The sequence below is a fragment of the Tympanuchus pallidicinctus genome, unplaced genomic scaffold (genome assembly GCF_026119805.1).
Source record: "Tympanuchus pallidicinctus isolate F22 unplaced genomic scaffold, pur_lepc_1.0 scaffold4, whole genome shotgun sequence".
In the NCBI taxonomy this organism is placed as follows: Eukaryota; Metazoa; Chordata; class Aves; order Galliformes; family Phasianidae; genus Tympanuchus; species Tympanuchus pallidicinctus.
The window spans coordinates 46,535,779-46,551,149 of NW_026294758.1; the positions used below are offsets into that span (position 1 = coordinate 46,535,779).

At 41.2% G+C, this 15,371-nt stretch overlaps 1 protein-coding gene across 2 annotated transcripts in view; it reads right to left on the reverse strand.

Moving 5' to 3' along the window:
* Nucleotides 1–5,284: 5,284 nt before the first annotated feature.
* Nucleotides 5,285–15,371, reverse strand: part of RIC1 (RIC1 homolog, RAB6A GEF complex partner 1) — a 46,953-nt gene continuing 36,866 nt past the window's right edge. For both annotated transcript variants that reach the window (XM_052700457.1, XM_052700456.1), the window contains exons 19-26: nt 13,951–14,679; nt 13,555–13,713; nt 13,311–13,444; nt 10,290–10,576; nt 9,304–9,498; nt 8,591–8,768; nt 7,527–7,715; nt 5,285–7,189 (exon numbers count right to left, since the gene is read on the reverse strand). In XM_052700457.1, coding sequence (XP_052556417.1) covers nt 6,904–7,189; nt 7,527–7,715; nt 8,591–8,768; nt 9,304–9,498; nt 10,290–10,576; nt 13,311–13,444; nt 13,555–13,713; nt 13,951–14,679 — 2,157 coding nt within the window. In that variant the 3' untranslated portion in view covers nt 5,285–6,903. The remainder of the gene's footprint in view (nt 7,190–7,526; nt 7,716–8,590; nt 8,769–9,303; nt 9,499–10,289; nt 10,577–13,310; nt 13,445–13,554; nt 13,714–13,950; nt 14,680–15,371) is intronic.

Here is a 15,371-nt window from a genome sequence, read left to right on the forward strand (position 1 = left end):
AGTAGAAACTTCTGCTGTTTCAGTGTCCATCTATTTTTGCATTCAATAAAAGCAGGTTCATATTCTGCTATCTTATTTCTTGTGAAAAGTATTACATGTGTTACTCCACAAAATGAACACAAAGTAGCTGGTAATTTTAAGGGCTGCAGTGCCTAAGAACAGTCTTTGTTCTTAATGAGCCAGTGAGCAGCTAGTTGTTTGGAAAGAATTCATTTTACTTGCACTTCTCAGGAGCCTTTTTGCTTTGCTTTTGTGCTGGAGTTCTTCCCTAAATTTTGATGGATTTAACAATCTATTATTTATTAACATACATCATTCTGGTACATACCTAGAGGGAAAATAAATAAGCAGTGTACCACTTTAAGCGGATGCTTTCACAGGAGCCCTTTGTGTGTTATGATTATGCTTTGTGTGCTGTGGTTATGCAAAATAATGCAGCACCAGAGTATATCACTACTTTCACATCGTGTGTCTAGAAAATATGCAGGAAAAATAGGGGGATAAGTTCAGTGAACAGAAGAGTTTCAGGTACCATACACAGCAGAACAGACTTGAACTAGGTGGAGTTGTTCTGTGTTAGCAGAACATGTCTCTTAATGTCTGTTCAATTTAGGCTGGATTGTAGGCCTGCTGGAAAACACTAATCAAGGAGACAAGATCTAACAAGCCTCTACAGACCTAATTGTAGCATAAGGGACAGAGCTTGTGAAGAGTCTGCATGCATGATAATATTGTTCAGTACTTTTTTTCCTTGGGGTCCGAGTGTGATCTGATGCTCAGTAATGGGCTGGAAGAAGCTGGCAGGATGACCCAACTCAGAACCTGATAGGCAGCACGGAAAGCACCGTGGGAAACGAATAGCCCTAAATTCTACCACAGAAATATGGTCAGAGAATATAAAATTGCATTGCAAGTAAGTGTGACTTGTATTTTGTACACAGAATATACTCAGCTCATGATACAAGGCTCTGGGGGTGGAAGAAAGGGAGGGTGCAGATAGCAGACGAAATGTGGGAAACAAGCATGTTAAGCAACTGAAGAACTGCATCAGAACTACAGCCACCAAAGAGGTGTAGAGTCTTGGCAATTGGGGACTGCCTCCTGTGAGGCACTGAGGCCCTCATTTATCACCCAGGTAATCTCTCCAGGAAGGTTCTCCCTCTGCCATGGGTGCCAAGAAGAGGCCAACGTATCTGACGGAGCAGGATGATTACTATCCACTCCTCCACACTCAAATTGGGAATCAGACGACTGTGACAAAGAAAAAGCAGAACATTAAAAGGGACTTCACATCCCTCAGAAGGACATAGAAGAGCTCAGAGTACAAGTGGTGTTCTCTGTTCTCTCAGTTGGTGGCTGGCAGCTGGAGAGGAATAAGTCAGGTGAATGATTGCCAGCATGGATGGTGTCATGATGAAGGCTTTGTGCTCTGTGATCTTGGATAGGCCTTGAAGGTGTGGGGATCAGAAGGAATGCAACTGAGCAGGTGAGGCAAGAGTTCGGGGAAGCAAGCTGGCTGGATCAATTACCAGAGCTTAAGCTAGGTTTGATGGCGGAAGGGGATGGAGTTCCATGTCACTAAGGGACAGGGAATACTGCCATTTTAGAAAACAGAGGGGAAAACCTCTGAATTGTCCTAGAGGATCTCAAGAGGGCTCCTCACAGGTGGTAACACTGCTGATAGCCCAACTGAAGGGCCTCTGCACCAGTGGATGCAACGTGGGTGATAAGCAGGAGGAACTGGAAGCCATGGTGCAATTTGAAGACTAGAACTTAACTGCGAACACAGAGACATGGTGGGATGATTCATATGGCTGAAGCTTGATAGTGAGGGCTAGAAGTTTCACGGAAGATACAAGCAGGGAAAGTGGGGCAGGGAAGTTGCCCCAAGTTATGGAGGAGCTAGAGTTCAAAGAGCTGCCTCTGAGAAACAGCCACAATAAATTTGAGAGCTTGTGAGTGATAATCAGGGACCAGACCTCTAAAGGATATCTGGTGGTTGGAGTCTGCTACGGCCTTGGAGATCATCAGTTTTCTGCAGTTTAACGTCTCTTTTGAAAATGTAGATAATAGTATACAAACACAGCATCACAATTTGTCAACGCCTTTCAGTACCTAAATGTAGCCTATAAACAGGGGGGGAATAGGCTCTTTTGAAAGAGTTGATGACAGCACGGCACAGGGAAATGTTTTTAAACTGAGGAAGATTTAGGTTGGATGTCAAGGGGAAGTTCTTCACAGTGAGAGTGGTGAGGTGCTGCAACAGGCTGCCCAGAGAGGTGTGGATTCCCCGTCCCTGGAGGTGTTCAAGGCAAGGTTGGACAGGGCCTTGGGCAGCCCGGTCTAGTATTGAATGGGGAGGTTGGAGATTCATGATCCTTGAGGTCCCTTCCAACCCTGGCCATTCTGTGGCATAACATCAGAAGGTCTACACGTGGCCCTTTTTCCCAGTTCAGTGTTCAAGCATTGGGATTATTTTTGTCACTATTAGCTAGAGTTCATCTTACTAAGCGCTACTGTCTTCCATAAGTCTTAACTCTGAGCTGTAGGATGGAGAAAAGTTATGAGATGGTTAAGAGTATCTCTGTGCTCTTTTTTTCTAAGTGCCTCGGCCACTTAGAGCGGAGGCCACTTATATGTAGGTCACCCATTTTCTCCAGCAGTGAACAAGATTTCACAGGCTGCACTCATCAAAATCTGTACCAGCAGAGGTGACCCAGTGTCGCTGTCACCACTGCTGAAACACACCACACCACACTGTGTTCACGTCTGCTGTTTATCTCCAGAAATGTTCAGCAAGCATCAGTGAATGTCAGTAGGTGCCATTTTCTCCATATGGAGGAATTCAGTGACACAACTTTGCTCCATCTATTCTTCCATATCAGACACTGGTCTGCCAGGGTGCCCCCTCGGCTGCCATCTATCACATGGCAACAACATGGAATGGAACATTGGTGAGAAGGTTCCACTTCTACTGCCTACTACCACCACAATCTGGCTCTGACACTGTTGGCCAGCAGTCCTTGCAAAATATATAACAACATAGTTGACGTACATAAGCGATAAAACTTTTTTCTTTTTTAAATTAAAACTTAAGAAAGAGTAACAAAATAATAAAACTAGTGGGATACATAGCCTTGTTTTCATGAAACTAATGCATCAGTCTTGTTCAGTGGCAGTGGCGAGGGTTCTGAGTGAGCTCTCAAGGTGCTCCTCAGAGATTTTTGATGACATTTTACTCTTCCTGTGTTCCACCCTTGAAAACAGTTGTTCACAAATGTAAGTACTGCCAAAAAGCAATGACATGAATAAGGCATGATTGTGAAGCGAGGGATACCTCTCTGAAGTAAGAAAAAGCTTAATAGAAGACAGGCGAAGAGCCATGATGACATTTTTGAGTTGTGTATCTGATTGCAACCCCATACATTCTGTTGGAAAATTTGCAGGTCATATATTTGTGTTAACTGTGCCCTCCCCATCTCAGCTGCAGCTCACATGGCACACTTGCACACTGACTTTTGTTGTTGAAAGTGATGAGTGTGTGCACAGGGCTGGGCTTGGCAGCTTGGCAGGGCAGAGCCACTGCCTTTACAGTACGGGGCAGGGACTGGCTAGAGAATGGGTTGGGCCAGGCTGCATGCAGCCCATGTGCATGGCATGGCTGTGTTATCTGGGTAAACAAGGTGAGACTCAACCTGCTAAAATGGCTGCTTTCTCCTGTTTAAGCTGAGGTAATAGCTCTCACTTGCATATGACTAAACCTCTGGTGGTGGGTTAACCTCATCTGGCTGCCAAACTGCTTGCACTCCCTCTTCTCAAATAGGACAGGGAGAGAACATATGAAGAAATTACTTCAGGATTGCGATGAGGACAGGGAGATATCTATCACTACAGGCAAGAAACAGACTTGACCTGGGGAAAACATTTAATTTATGGCCAATCTAAAATAAAAGTAGATTGATGAGAAAGGGATAGGACTAAAAATACCTTTCTTCCACCCCCACCTTCTTCCCAGGCTCTGCTTTACACCTGCACATTCCTAAGTTTTCTACTTCCTTCTCTCTTGGCAGTGCACACTTGGCAGGGCTGGGGAAGTCTCTGCTGCACCTTCCTCACTGTGGTTTTCTCCTTTTTCAGTGTGAGGTCTCTCCCACAGGGTTTCGCTCTTCATGGACCCCTTCAACGCAGTCGTCTTCTTCACAGGTCCTCCAGGAAAAGACTGCTCCACAGTACATGATCTACTCCACTACACCTGTGCTGTCCTAGCCTTTTGGGAGCTTGCACCCAGCATGGGCTCAGCACATCCTGCAGTAAGCAGCCAAGCCTACCCCCTGGCTCTGGCACAGGCTGCAGCATGGATCTTGACTCTCAAACAGTCATCACTGGCCTGCACAGAGCCTGCTCCATCACGCGTATCTCTGCAGCTGCAAGCAACTTCTGCTCCACGCCTGGAGCACCTCCTGCCCCTCCTCTGAACAGCCTCTTAGGGCTGCAGAGCCATTTCTGTCTCATTTTCCCTCACTGTTTTATCTCTCTCAGCTGCTGCACACTACTTTTAACTTTCTGACATGCTATCAGAGGCACTATCACCATCAGCGATGGGCTCCGCTTCGGCCAGCGGAGGGTATGGAGGAGCTAGAAGGAACTGGCTGTTCGACAGGAGGGGAGCGCCTTGCTTCCACTCACAGAAGCCACTCCTGCAACCCCTCTCTGCTATCACAGTCTAGCCAAATACACGTTACTACATCTGTTATCAAAACAGTAGATTTACTTAACTTGAAAGATGCACCAACAAAGCAACGTTTAACTTAGAAGCCTGATATTGTTCTGTAAAACAATTCTGCAAGATAGATATGATGCAGCACACTACCACAGTTTTCGTCAGGCGTTTTCTGTTAGAGCTTACTTTCTCCAGGACAACATGCTGGAAATCGAGTAAGGATCACTACCATCAGCTTGAAGTGTGATTTTCCACAGGAGTAACTTCAGGTAAAGTTGAATGCATTTGTCTTTTAATTACAGTATAACAGCAGTGGAATTGAAATACAAAATTAGCACATGATTTGCATAGAGATAATTACTACTAGAGAAGTACAAACTTCTAAAATTTCACAACTAAAAAGATTTAACTGCTAAACAACAGTAGCACAGTAGTAAGATTTAATATCAAAAACTGTAGTATATCAGTTAATGTTTGTTCACTTGTACAGATCCAAACCTGAACTGCAGAAAATGATCAGATTGAGCTTGACCTACAGCATCACCACAGAATCACAGAAAAATATTAACTTGAAGCACAGTTTTTATTTGTTTAACACGAAAACTTATAGATTAAATAGTTTTTTTTTCCATAAACAAAAAAGCCTTCTAAATATCCCCTTAAAACAACAATGGATTCTGATGTCAGATCACAACAGGTAGGCCCTAATTTGGAAGGAAGTATGACAGATACTACCTATAACCAATAGCTATAATGCAGACTAAACTTAATGCTGGGACTCCTGAACTGGACTTGTTTGCTGTAACTTTGATATTAGTTTCAACTCTTAGGTGAAGATTCAAGCTCCATTCACTAAACCTCCAGCTTTCCAGGTAATACTATTATTGCACTTGTACTGGTTGTACTGGCTTACTAAAGCCATTGTAAATCAACCATTTATAATTTTTTACATTTTAAAGCACTTGATCTTATCTGCAAAGGAAACAGAGAAATAAAACCACAATTTATTTCAACTTAAATGTGAATGTTGTTAGTTTTCAGGGCTTGAATGGATGTGTAACTACACTATGAAAGCAACAGATGCTGCAACTACCCTATGATGGCTTGTTTGGTCCATGTCAGTAATCAAGTGATGTTATAAAAAATAAACTAGTTTATTTTGTATAAAATGACCAATGTTGCATTTTTGTTCAGATTGCACAGTACAAAGAAGCTAATACCTAAATTAATACTGTTACAGGTAGTTATTACATAGGGACAGCAGCTAGAAAAAATAAGTACCTCAAAGCAACAGACTTCTGCAGCCAGCTTTTCATAACGTTGTATGAAAGTTAAATAAGTCTTAGTTACAAGAATGCATATTATAAAATGTTTGAAAAAATGTTTAAGTATGAGCTTTTAAACTAATTTTTCATAGCTAGAGTATATGATGAATATTTACATTTAAAAAATCCATTTTTCAGAAAAGAATTTACAATAAAATAAATAACCTTCAGCAATCCCTTAAACCCAAGTATAAGATCTGTAAGTGGCAGTAAAACAAAAAAAAAAGCCACCTTGTGTCTCTGCTAGTTCAGTAAAGTATGCTTCATCCAGAAAGAAGTGCAACTCTGCTTTAACTTTACTAACAATCTAGAAACATGCACAATACATATGGGTACCTTCAAATATGGTACAACCTTGAATATTTGTACAAGAGTATTCACAAAAAACATACAATATATTTTACACTCCTTTCATACAAAATATTGATATCAAACCAATTTGCATTGATCAGACATTTCTTAGGCAGGCGAGGTGAGAAGGAGAATAACTTTCAGATTTAACCTCCTCTTTACCTTATAAACTCAAGCAAAAAACACTGTAGTAACTTCTCCAGAATATGTTTGTGATGTAGAGGGCCTTATGAACATCAGCTGAACCTGACTATGTGTGTGTTCACTGTCTCTCAGTACTATTAAGTATCAAAACCAAAAGCTTCAGTCTGAAGATTGCATTAAAAAAAAAAATCTACCTTCTTCTGACGTTAGCAGATGAAACTGCTTCTTAGTTATATTATCCCCATTTTAGATTTGAAAGATTAAAATATAAAAAAGAAATCCTACTCCAAATCATGGAAGCAATGTCTAGAGCTGGTTTGCTTCCTCTCACACCTGATGTTTGGGAAGTAGTTTATTTTCCACTTAAGACACAACGCAGTCATAACTGCCCTCTTGAAATGATTCCTCATCCTCAGTCTTGGACTTGTCCTCTTCATGTCTGCTAGCACTGCTATTGCTGGCATCACTCTGAGGATTAGTGCCATGGCTAGACGAAGTCCTGCTCTCCTCAGCTCTGATATTTGCTTGTTCTGTAACCTTAGAGGGATTCACGGGCTGAAAAGCTTCAGGCTGTACTTGCTCTTCTGCTATTTCACTTAGCTTCTGGATCTGTGGTTTGATGATATTTAGAAATGGTTTGTACCCAGGGCTAGAAAAATAATGGTATGAGAAACCTTTAGTGAGTTGATTATACTACATCTGTTGAATGCCTAGTAAGCATTTGTTGGGAGATGCTTCGTATAGAAGATCATCTTCTAGCATTCTTCCTGTACAGAACCTGAGTTGTTTTTTTTGAAGAGCAAAAAGGTTGACCCCAACTCAATAGTCACTCAACCAAGTGACTATCCATAAATTTCTTGCAAAAGTGTTTTTAAATAATTGTTTGTCTAAGGCTGAGAAAATTCCAACTTGTTTTTTTAGGCAACTTACTGAGCAACCAAACCTCCATAAATGGAATGAAAATCAAGATGGAAAATAACACTTACCAATCTGTAGATGCCCATTTGTCAACAGCATACAGCCCAGTCTTGATATTTTGACAGATCTCTCCATCAATGTCAGAGGACTGCATTACACTGAAAACCTGGTTGATTACTGAAGATTCTCTGAGGATAAGACCTATGATAATACACCAATCCAAACATCCTGCTTCCATGAAGATATGTAGCAAGTACCTATACAGAGAAAAGCAACCTACTGAATTACCAAGATTGGGAAAGATCTCCAAGATCATCTAGTTCAACCATCCATCTACCACCAATATTTTCCTATTAAACTAATTCCCTCAGTACAACACTTAATTGTTTCTTGAACACCTCCAGGGATAGTGCCTCAATTGCCTCCCTGGGCAGCCCATTCCAATGCATAACTACTCTTCCTGTGAATAAATTTTTCCAAGTAGCTAACCTCAACATGTGACTTGAGGCCATTTCCTTTAGTCCTTTACTAGTTATGTGGGAGAAAAGGAGGACCCCCCAGCTCACCACAACCTCCTTTCAGTTAGTTGTAGAGAGCAATAAGGTCTCCCCTAAGCCTCCTCTACTCTGGACTGAACAGTCAGTTCCCTCAGGCACTCCTCATAAGACTTAGACTCTCAACAGCTTCACAGCCCTTCTCTGGACGCACTGCAGAGACTCCGTGTCTTTCCTACAGTGAGGAACCCAAGTACTTGAGGTTTGGTCTCACCAGTGTTGAGTACAGGGAGATGATCACCTCCCTGCTCCTGCTGGCAACACTACTTCTGATACAAGCCAGCATGCGATTGGTCTTCTTGATTACCAGGACACACTGCTGGCTTACATTTAGCCGACCATCAATTAGCACCCCTACATCCATTTCTTTCACAGTCTTCCAGTCACTCTGCTTCAAGCCTGTAGCACTGCTTGGGGTTGCTGTGGCCAATGTGCAGGACTTCACATTTGGTCTCATTGAACTTTTTACCCCTTCAAAAACAAAATCCTGGCATCCAAGTCTGTAGACATTTGTTTCTTTCTTGTAATGCTGAATACTATTCATTTATAGTTTCAAATGCAATGAGTATTTAACTTACCTCAGCTGAACTTGTGACTTGTGTGGCCCTTTACTAGCCAGTTCTAGTGAAAGATGTTCAAGCTCTGATTGTGTCAGACTTGGACTGGACAAGTTTTCATCCACCATGGTCCAATCACCATCCACCATAGAACTTGTTTCAGTCAGGTCTGTTGCTGAACCAATGCTGCATTCATCACCTACCAAAAACATTCAGAAACAAAAAAACCCCACTTGCTTTATATTTCTGAAATACTCCCTATAGAAATTGTTGAGTAACTGCAAAACATTGTATTGGTTATTTATGAAATTACTACTAGAATTCACCCATCAATATTTAAGGATTTAATTTGAGTTTAAAACAAAATGCTTCAAAATGCTTATCAAAGTCCTTTGAACGCAAAGATTTTCATCCAGAGCAGTAGCAGACAGCAGTACAAGATGATGCAATGAAAAAATAATTTTTCTTCTCATTTAAACTCTTTTTTTTTTTTTTAGTTACACAACTTTTACTTTACTTTTCTAAAAGTCATGGGAAAAAAAACAAATGATATGAGACTAATTTTCTTAATTTTTCACTGTGTTTTCTTCCTCCTCCCACAGCCCAACATTATTTCACCAGCTGTGAGAAGCAACAATACAGCAATCACATGCAAATACTAGAATGTAGGTGCAATACTTTCAGGTGCATTTTTCCAGTGAGCAAACAGAAGGAAGTGTGACCAATTGACCAACCTTTACTGAGCAAAGGAGAAAGGAATGCATCTTGCATGTGTGGTCCATGGGATGAAGCTGTGTCCATCTCTCTCTGAGAGGAGCTGATGGTGCCAAGCCAGCTGCGACTGCGAGGTGTATTTGAAACCCCTGTGTCCATTTCCATACTTACAAAGGTGTCTGCTGACTGAGACTTTAGCAGCTGTTCCCCCATGGCTGAAAGAAAAGAAAAATAATGTAATGATCAAAAAGAAAATGTGTAAAGTTCCCTTCAGGTATTCCAGGAATCTGTAACTTGCAACTAAGTCAATACTCAATTTGTTGAGCTCAACAAAATCAAAGGAATATATCAAGTTCAGGTATTTCAAGAATTCCTAATCAGTTTTTTACACCCGCACTGGCATAAAAGAACCATCAGGTAATACAGTATTAGCAACAACAGAACTAAAGTGGTGCTACTACCAGGAAGAAGAATACTTGGTAGTGAATATCAGCTCTGCTGTAAGAAGGTAAACCAGTGTACTGAGAGAGTAATAATGCAGAGGTTTACAGCAAGATTTCAAACTTCTAGTCCTCTACAATATAGAAAATTTTAAAGATGAGGAATGTTATTTTTTTTTAATACAAAATAATTAAATTCTCATATAAAAACTATGTAAAAATGCTGCTTTTTATAATGTTATGTAGCAGTTACACTTCAGCAAGCAACATCTCAGTCCAACTAACTGTCTGCACAAGTTATATCCATTCCAGGACACCCAAGAAGGTAAGAAACCTCAGTAGATCAGACTGAGTAAATCAAGTAGATTAACCTCACTAAATCAAATAGAAGGGATGAGGTCTATGCTAAACAAATTCCCCTCAGAAAACATACTCTATGTGAGAAGGCTACCCAGGTGATAAACCTCAGCCTGTATGCTTGGCTGAACTGAAGGAGACATTCAGGATGAGGGAAGTAAGACTGCAAAAGGGAAACCTAATTCAGATCAACACATATGTTACAGCACCTGTCTTGTACTTTCCATTCTTGAACGGTGAATTAATAGATGAAGCTGGCATGACTGGAAATGGCCAGAGGAAATCCTTGTGTAGTTTTTTCAAAGCAAAAACAAAGTCTTCCACACGGGCAGCTCTGGCTCGCTCCTTGCATAGCCAGCCAATGAGCTCAAAGCCCAACTGTGCTGCAAAACAACCCAGGTCTTTCAGCTTGATCTCTTCTAGCAGGCGCCGAGCATGTCGCCAGAGCATCATGTCAATGTACATATTCTCAGCACAGTCACTGTCTTTACTCCACCTATGGACAAACCAGACAATAGTCATGTGAAGCACTGAACTGAGTTGTACGGACTGCTGGCCACTGCCACAGTACAAGTGGAGTAATTTTCCATATACGAAGAAAAACAGCTTCCACCATTCCTTCCTGCCATATATTCTCTGAAATATCCCAGTGCCACAATAGGTAAAGTGAAATAATCAAAGGAAATTACTGCAGCAGCATCCATGGAACACCAACCAAATCATGAGTAATACAATATAATAAATAAACACAGCAGATGACATTGCAAAGTAACTTCTGAGAAACAATTTTAGAGAAAATTCAAGCATTAGTAATAAAATCATAGAATGTCCTGGGTTGAAAAGGAATTTAAAGATCATACAGTTTTATCTCTTGCCATGAACACCTTCAGGGCATGGGGCATCCACAGCTTCTCTGGGCAGCTTGTGCCAGTGCCTCACCACCCTCTGAGTAAAGAATTTCCTCCTAACATCTAATCTTAAATTTCATGTCTTTTAGTTTAAAGCCATTCTTCCTTGTCCTATTGCTATCTGCCTGTGTGAAAAGTTGGCCTCCCTCCTCCAAGCCCTCTTAAAGTACTTGAAGGCCACAATGAGGCCCAGATCTTCCTTCACAGGAGATGTGACTCCAGCCCTCTACAAAAGATGATCTCTTCAGGGTGTGTGCCAACAGCTCCATGCCTTCCTTGTGTTGGTGGCCCAAGACCTGGATGCAGTACTCCACGTGGGGCTTCACAGGGAAACAGCAGTGTAGCTCAGCAACACATTGCAAGACCCAGACATCCACCTCCCCTGCCCTATTGTCAACTCTTCTTTTGATAAAGCCAGGGATAGAGTTTCTGACCTGTGAATGCACACTGCTTGCTCATGTCATGCAGTTAATCCGCAAGGACCAACCACCCCAAGTCCATCCTTCCCCACAGGGTGTCTCTCAATGAGTTCTCCCAGTGTTTATACATATATGGCTTGTATTTACCCAAGTGCAACATCATGCACTCAGCCGTGCTGAATCTCATTAGGCTCATTTTTCAAGCTTGTTCAGGTCCTTCTGGATGGCAATCCTTCTTTCTCTCATATTAGCTTCTCCACTCAGCTAAGTGTCATCCACAAACTTGTTGAAGGCACACTCAATCCCAATGTCTATTTCATTGATAAAGATGTTGAAAAGCATCAGTCCCAATGTGGATCTCTGGGGGACATCACTCATGAGTAGCTTCTACCTGGATAGAGATTCACCACTCGCTGCAGCCATCCAAACAAATCTTTATCCATCAAAAAGCAACACCATTTTTCTCCAATGTAGCGACAAGGATCTGATGCAACGTGAGCCTATGCCAAAAGCCATGCGCAAGTCCAGGTAGATGACCTCAGGTGCTCTTATTTTGTCTACTCATGCCACTGTTCCATCATAGAAGGCCACCAGGTTGGTCAGGCATGATCTCCCTTTGGTGAAGCTGTGCTGGCTGTCTTAGATCACCTGCTCATCTCTCATGTGTTCTAATACATCTTCTAGGAGGATCCACTCCATTGTCTTCCCAGACACAGACACGAAGCTCACTGGCCTGTAGTTCCCCAAGTCTTCCTTTCTTAAAAATGGGAGCGATGTTTCGCTTTTTTTCAGTCATCAAGGATTTCACTTGTCAGTCATGACTTTTCGTATGTATGGAAAGTGGCTTAGCAATCACATCCGACAGCTCCCTTACGACTCTGGGATGCAACCCCAATGGAGTTGTACATGTTCAGTTTCATGAGATGGTCTCTGACTTGCTCTGCTCTTACAGTGGGGGATTTTGCTTCTCTGACCTCCAGCTAGAGGTTTAGGGATGTGAGAGGTTCGAGAAGTGTGACTGCCAGTGAAGCCTGAGACTAAACTTGTGGAGGACCTCAGCCTTCTCCATATTTGTTTTTGTGTATTCTGTCTTCTCATTTATCAAAGGGGTTACAGTCTCCTAGGTCTTTCTCTTCTGACCACTGTACCTGTAGAATCCGTTCTTGTTCTTTTTCACCTCTCTTGCCAAGTTCAGTTTCATCAGTGCTGTGGCTTTCCTGATACCATCTCTACATATGTGGAAATGCACACCCTTTCGAAACTCTTCAGATGGTGCATTTTATGGAAAATTACTCAATAAAAGAATTTAAGTTGGTACAAAGATTATTTTGAAAGCCTTATATGGGAAAAAACAAATCCAAGATAATAATGAGTCCTATCTCGCTGTTTCTTCTGAATATTAACAGTGGGTCAATAAGAACTCAGTACTGCAGCTTGAGAGGGATCCAAACAAAGGTATGAAATTTTCTGTGGGCCAGCAACACAGCGAGATCCAGATATGCACAGTATCACTGTGCAATGCATTTCATGACACTGCAGTACTGTGAGTGGTTCATGGTGTTTTTTAGCAAAACAGATTTTTCAAATAGAAGACATAAAATCTCACTAGCTATATAAATTACTAAAAATGCATCCAGTTGATTCAGTTTTCTGGTGGTCAGTAACATCCATTTGTTTCCATTTAAGTACACATATACAGACACACATATATTTACACGTGTGAATGCATCTTCATCTGAGAACATAAGTAAGGCACGAGCATTACAAGAGTCTAGAAATGACAAATACAGAAGGCTATGGAGAGAGATAACGATAAATTTAACTCTAGCACACAATACTTTAGCTTAAACTGGGAAGAGGGCTAGTACATTACCTAACAAAATAGAGAAGGAGAAGATATTACCTTTTTCCTGATGGGCCAGAGGGCATACTCAGTGTTTTTGTCAAGTTAAATTTGCTATGGAGATTCTCTGCTGATTGGGATAAACTAATGCTGCGATGTCTGAAGAATTCAAAGCCACTACTTGAACTAGGCTCCTAAAACCAAGAAAACCCAAACTTGCTATCAGTTGAGTAAACACGCTGTATAACAGCAAGATAGACCATAGAAAGTTTAATGCACAGTATTTGCTGTTTTCACCACAAACCTGAGTTGTTGGTGTAGCTGGAGGTGTCTCTGTTTCTCCAGAACCAATGGCTTTAAGGAATCTGATCATATGACGACAAAGATCCCACTTTCCCTGCTCTAAGGCAGTGTTAAATAGGAGAGTAGCATGCTGCCTACTAACTGCTGGAACTTCCATATTCTGCAAATAAAAAAGAACAATTAAGTCATTTGTGTTTGCCACTGAGAAAGTCAAACCTTATGTCACATTCAAAATTAACAGAATTAACTTTTTTCTGTAAAAGTAAGCTAGCTGTTCACATTGAACGATATTCCAATATTAATTACCACTGAACTTAAAATTTGTTCAACATAAGTAATTTTGGTATGAAGAATTTCTTTTGAAATAATACAGCTGCAACATAGAGCATACCAGTACCTGTAGGATAATGAGATAAGAGGCAGCTGTGTCCAAGTCCTGGGCCATTAAGCACTCTTCAAATAAGTCCTTTGGGTTTCCTACAGCAGCAAAAAGATAATTCCACAGGGCATACTCTGTCTTCCTAGCACAATGAACAACTGTCTGCAGGAAGAGGGGGAATTCCGTAATGAATTTTGCCACAGTGGGAAGCAGAGGGTCGGGAATGGGTTCCCGCGAGGTAGCTTCTTCTTCCAGCACTTCATGAAGCATCAGTTCTAGTACATGAGGAAAGTATGGTAACGTGGCACAGGAGTGAGCCAAAAGCAAGGCTTGTTCACCAAGGTTCCTAACCAAGAGCTGGCGTAAAATGTGATGGAGGTAGATCTGAGAGGTTCTCTCAACAATAGAGAACGGAAAGAGAACCTCCAAGTGTTCTCTAGCACTGGTTTGAGTGTACAAACAGTCATAGAGCACAGTGTCATTAACAGCACCAAGAACCAAGGCATCTTCAAACAAAACAGCCAGTGGGTATATGTTGATGTGGAAAGGCAGCATGATCCGTCTTGACAGAAAGGAATGCGGCTTTCGATGATCTCTGGGAAAGAGGGGAAGCCAGACTTTCATACCTGCCCCACCACAGCTGAGCCAAAGAGCTTCCAATAAGTGGCGTTTGTGTTTGTTGATCCTGCAGGTAGTCCATACATTTTCAACAGACTGGGCTAGTACAACTGGAGCACAAAAAGGCAGCTAAAAAAAAAAAAAGGAAAAATCAACAAAAAAAACCTGTGTGTCAAATAAAGTATTCCTTGCTTTTAAACCTTCAGCGGAACACTTTTTTGAGCCAAGAATTTCTCTCTCTGCAAGGCACCTGAGAAAACACTACTTATATTTACTTAGAAGATATCCTGTTCGTTTTTCTATTAAACTCATATTAATCAGGCAGCTAGAAGGATCAGAATAAGGGAGGAAAACAAAACCTGTTCTCTACTTCTTTGGTTAGCCCTAAAGTCCAAATGACAAAATCACTGTGAAGACAAGATTTGCTTGTGTTTGAGTGGATTGTAAACAATCCTTCATCTAAACTTTTCAGATTTCACTTTCCTGAAGTCTTTGTTTCATGTAGTGAAGAGGTTTTTTTTCACCACCTCAGCAAACACTAATGCTTGAAGGTTCTGCTTTTAGGAACTTTGTAAATATATTCTGCAAAAATGGTAACATTCCATAAATATATAGAACAGTTTTAGATAGACTGGAGACCTTCTGTTACATATTTCGCACAGGCCTTTTATGTTAAAACTTGTATCTTTCATACAATACAAGCAGTAAATGCTTTGGTTAGACAGTACCGCAATTAAGAAGCAACTTCCACAAATTCTTAGGGGGAAAAAAATAATAATCAGGAAAGCAGTTATTTGTTTCCAGCTAATAATTCATCCTGG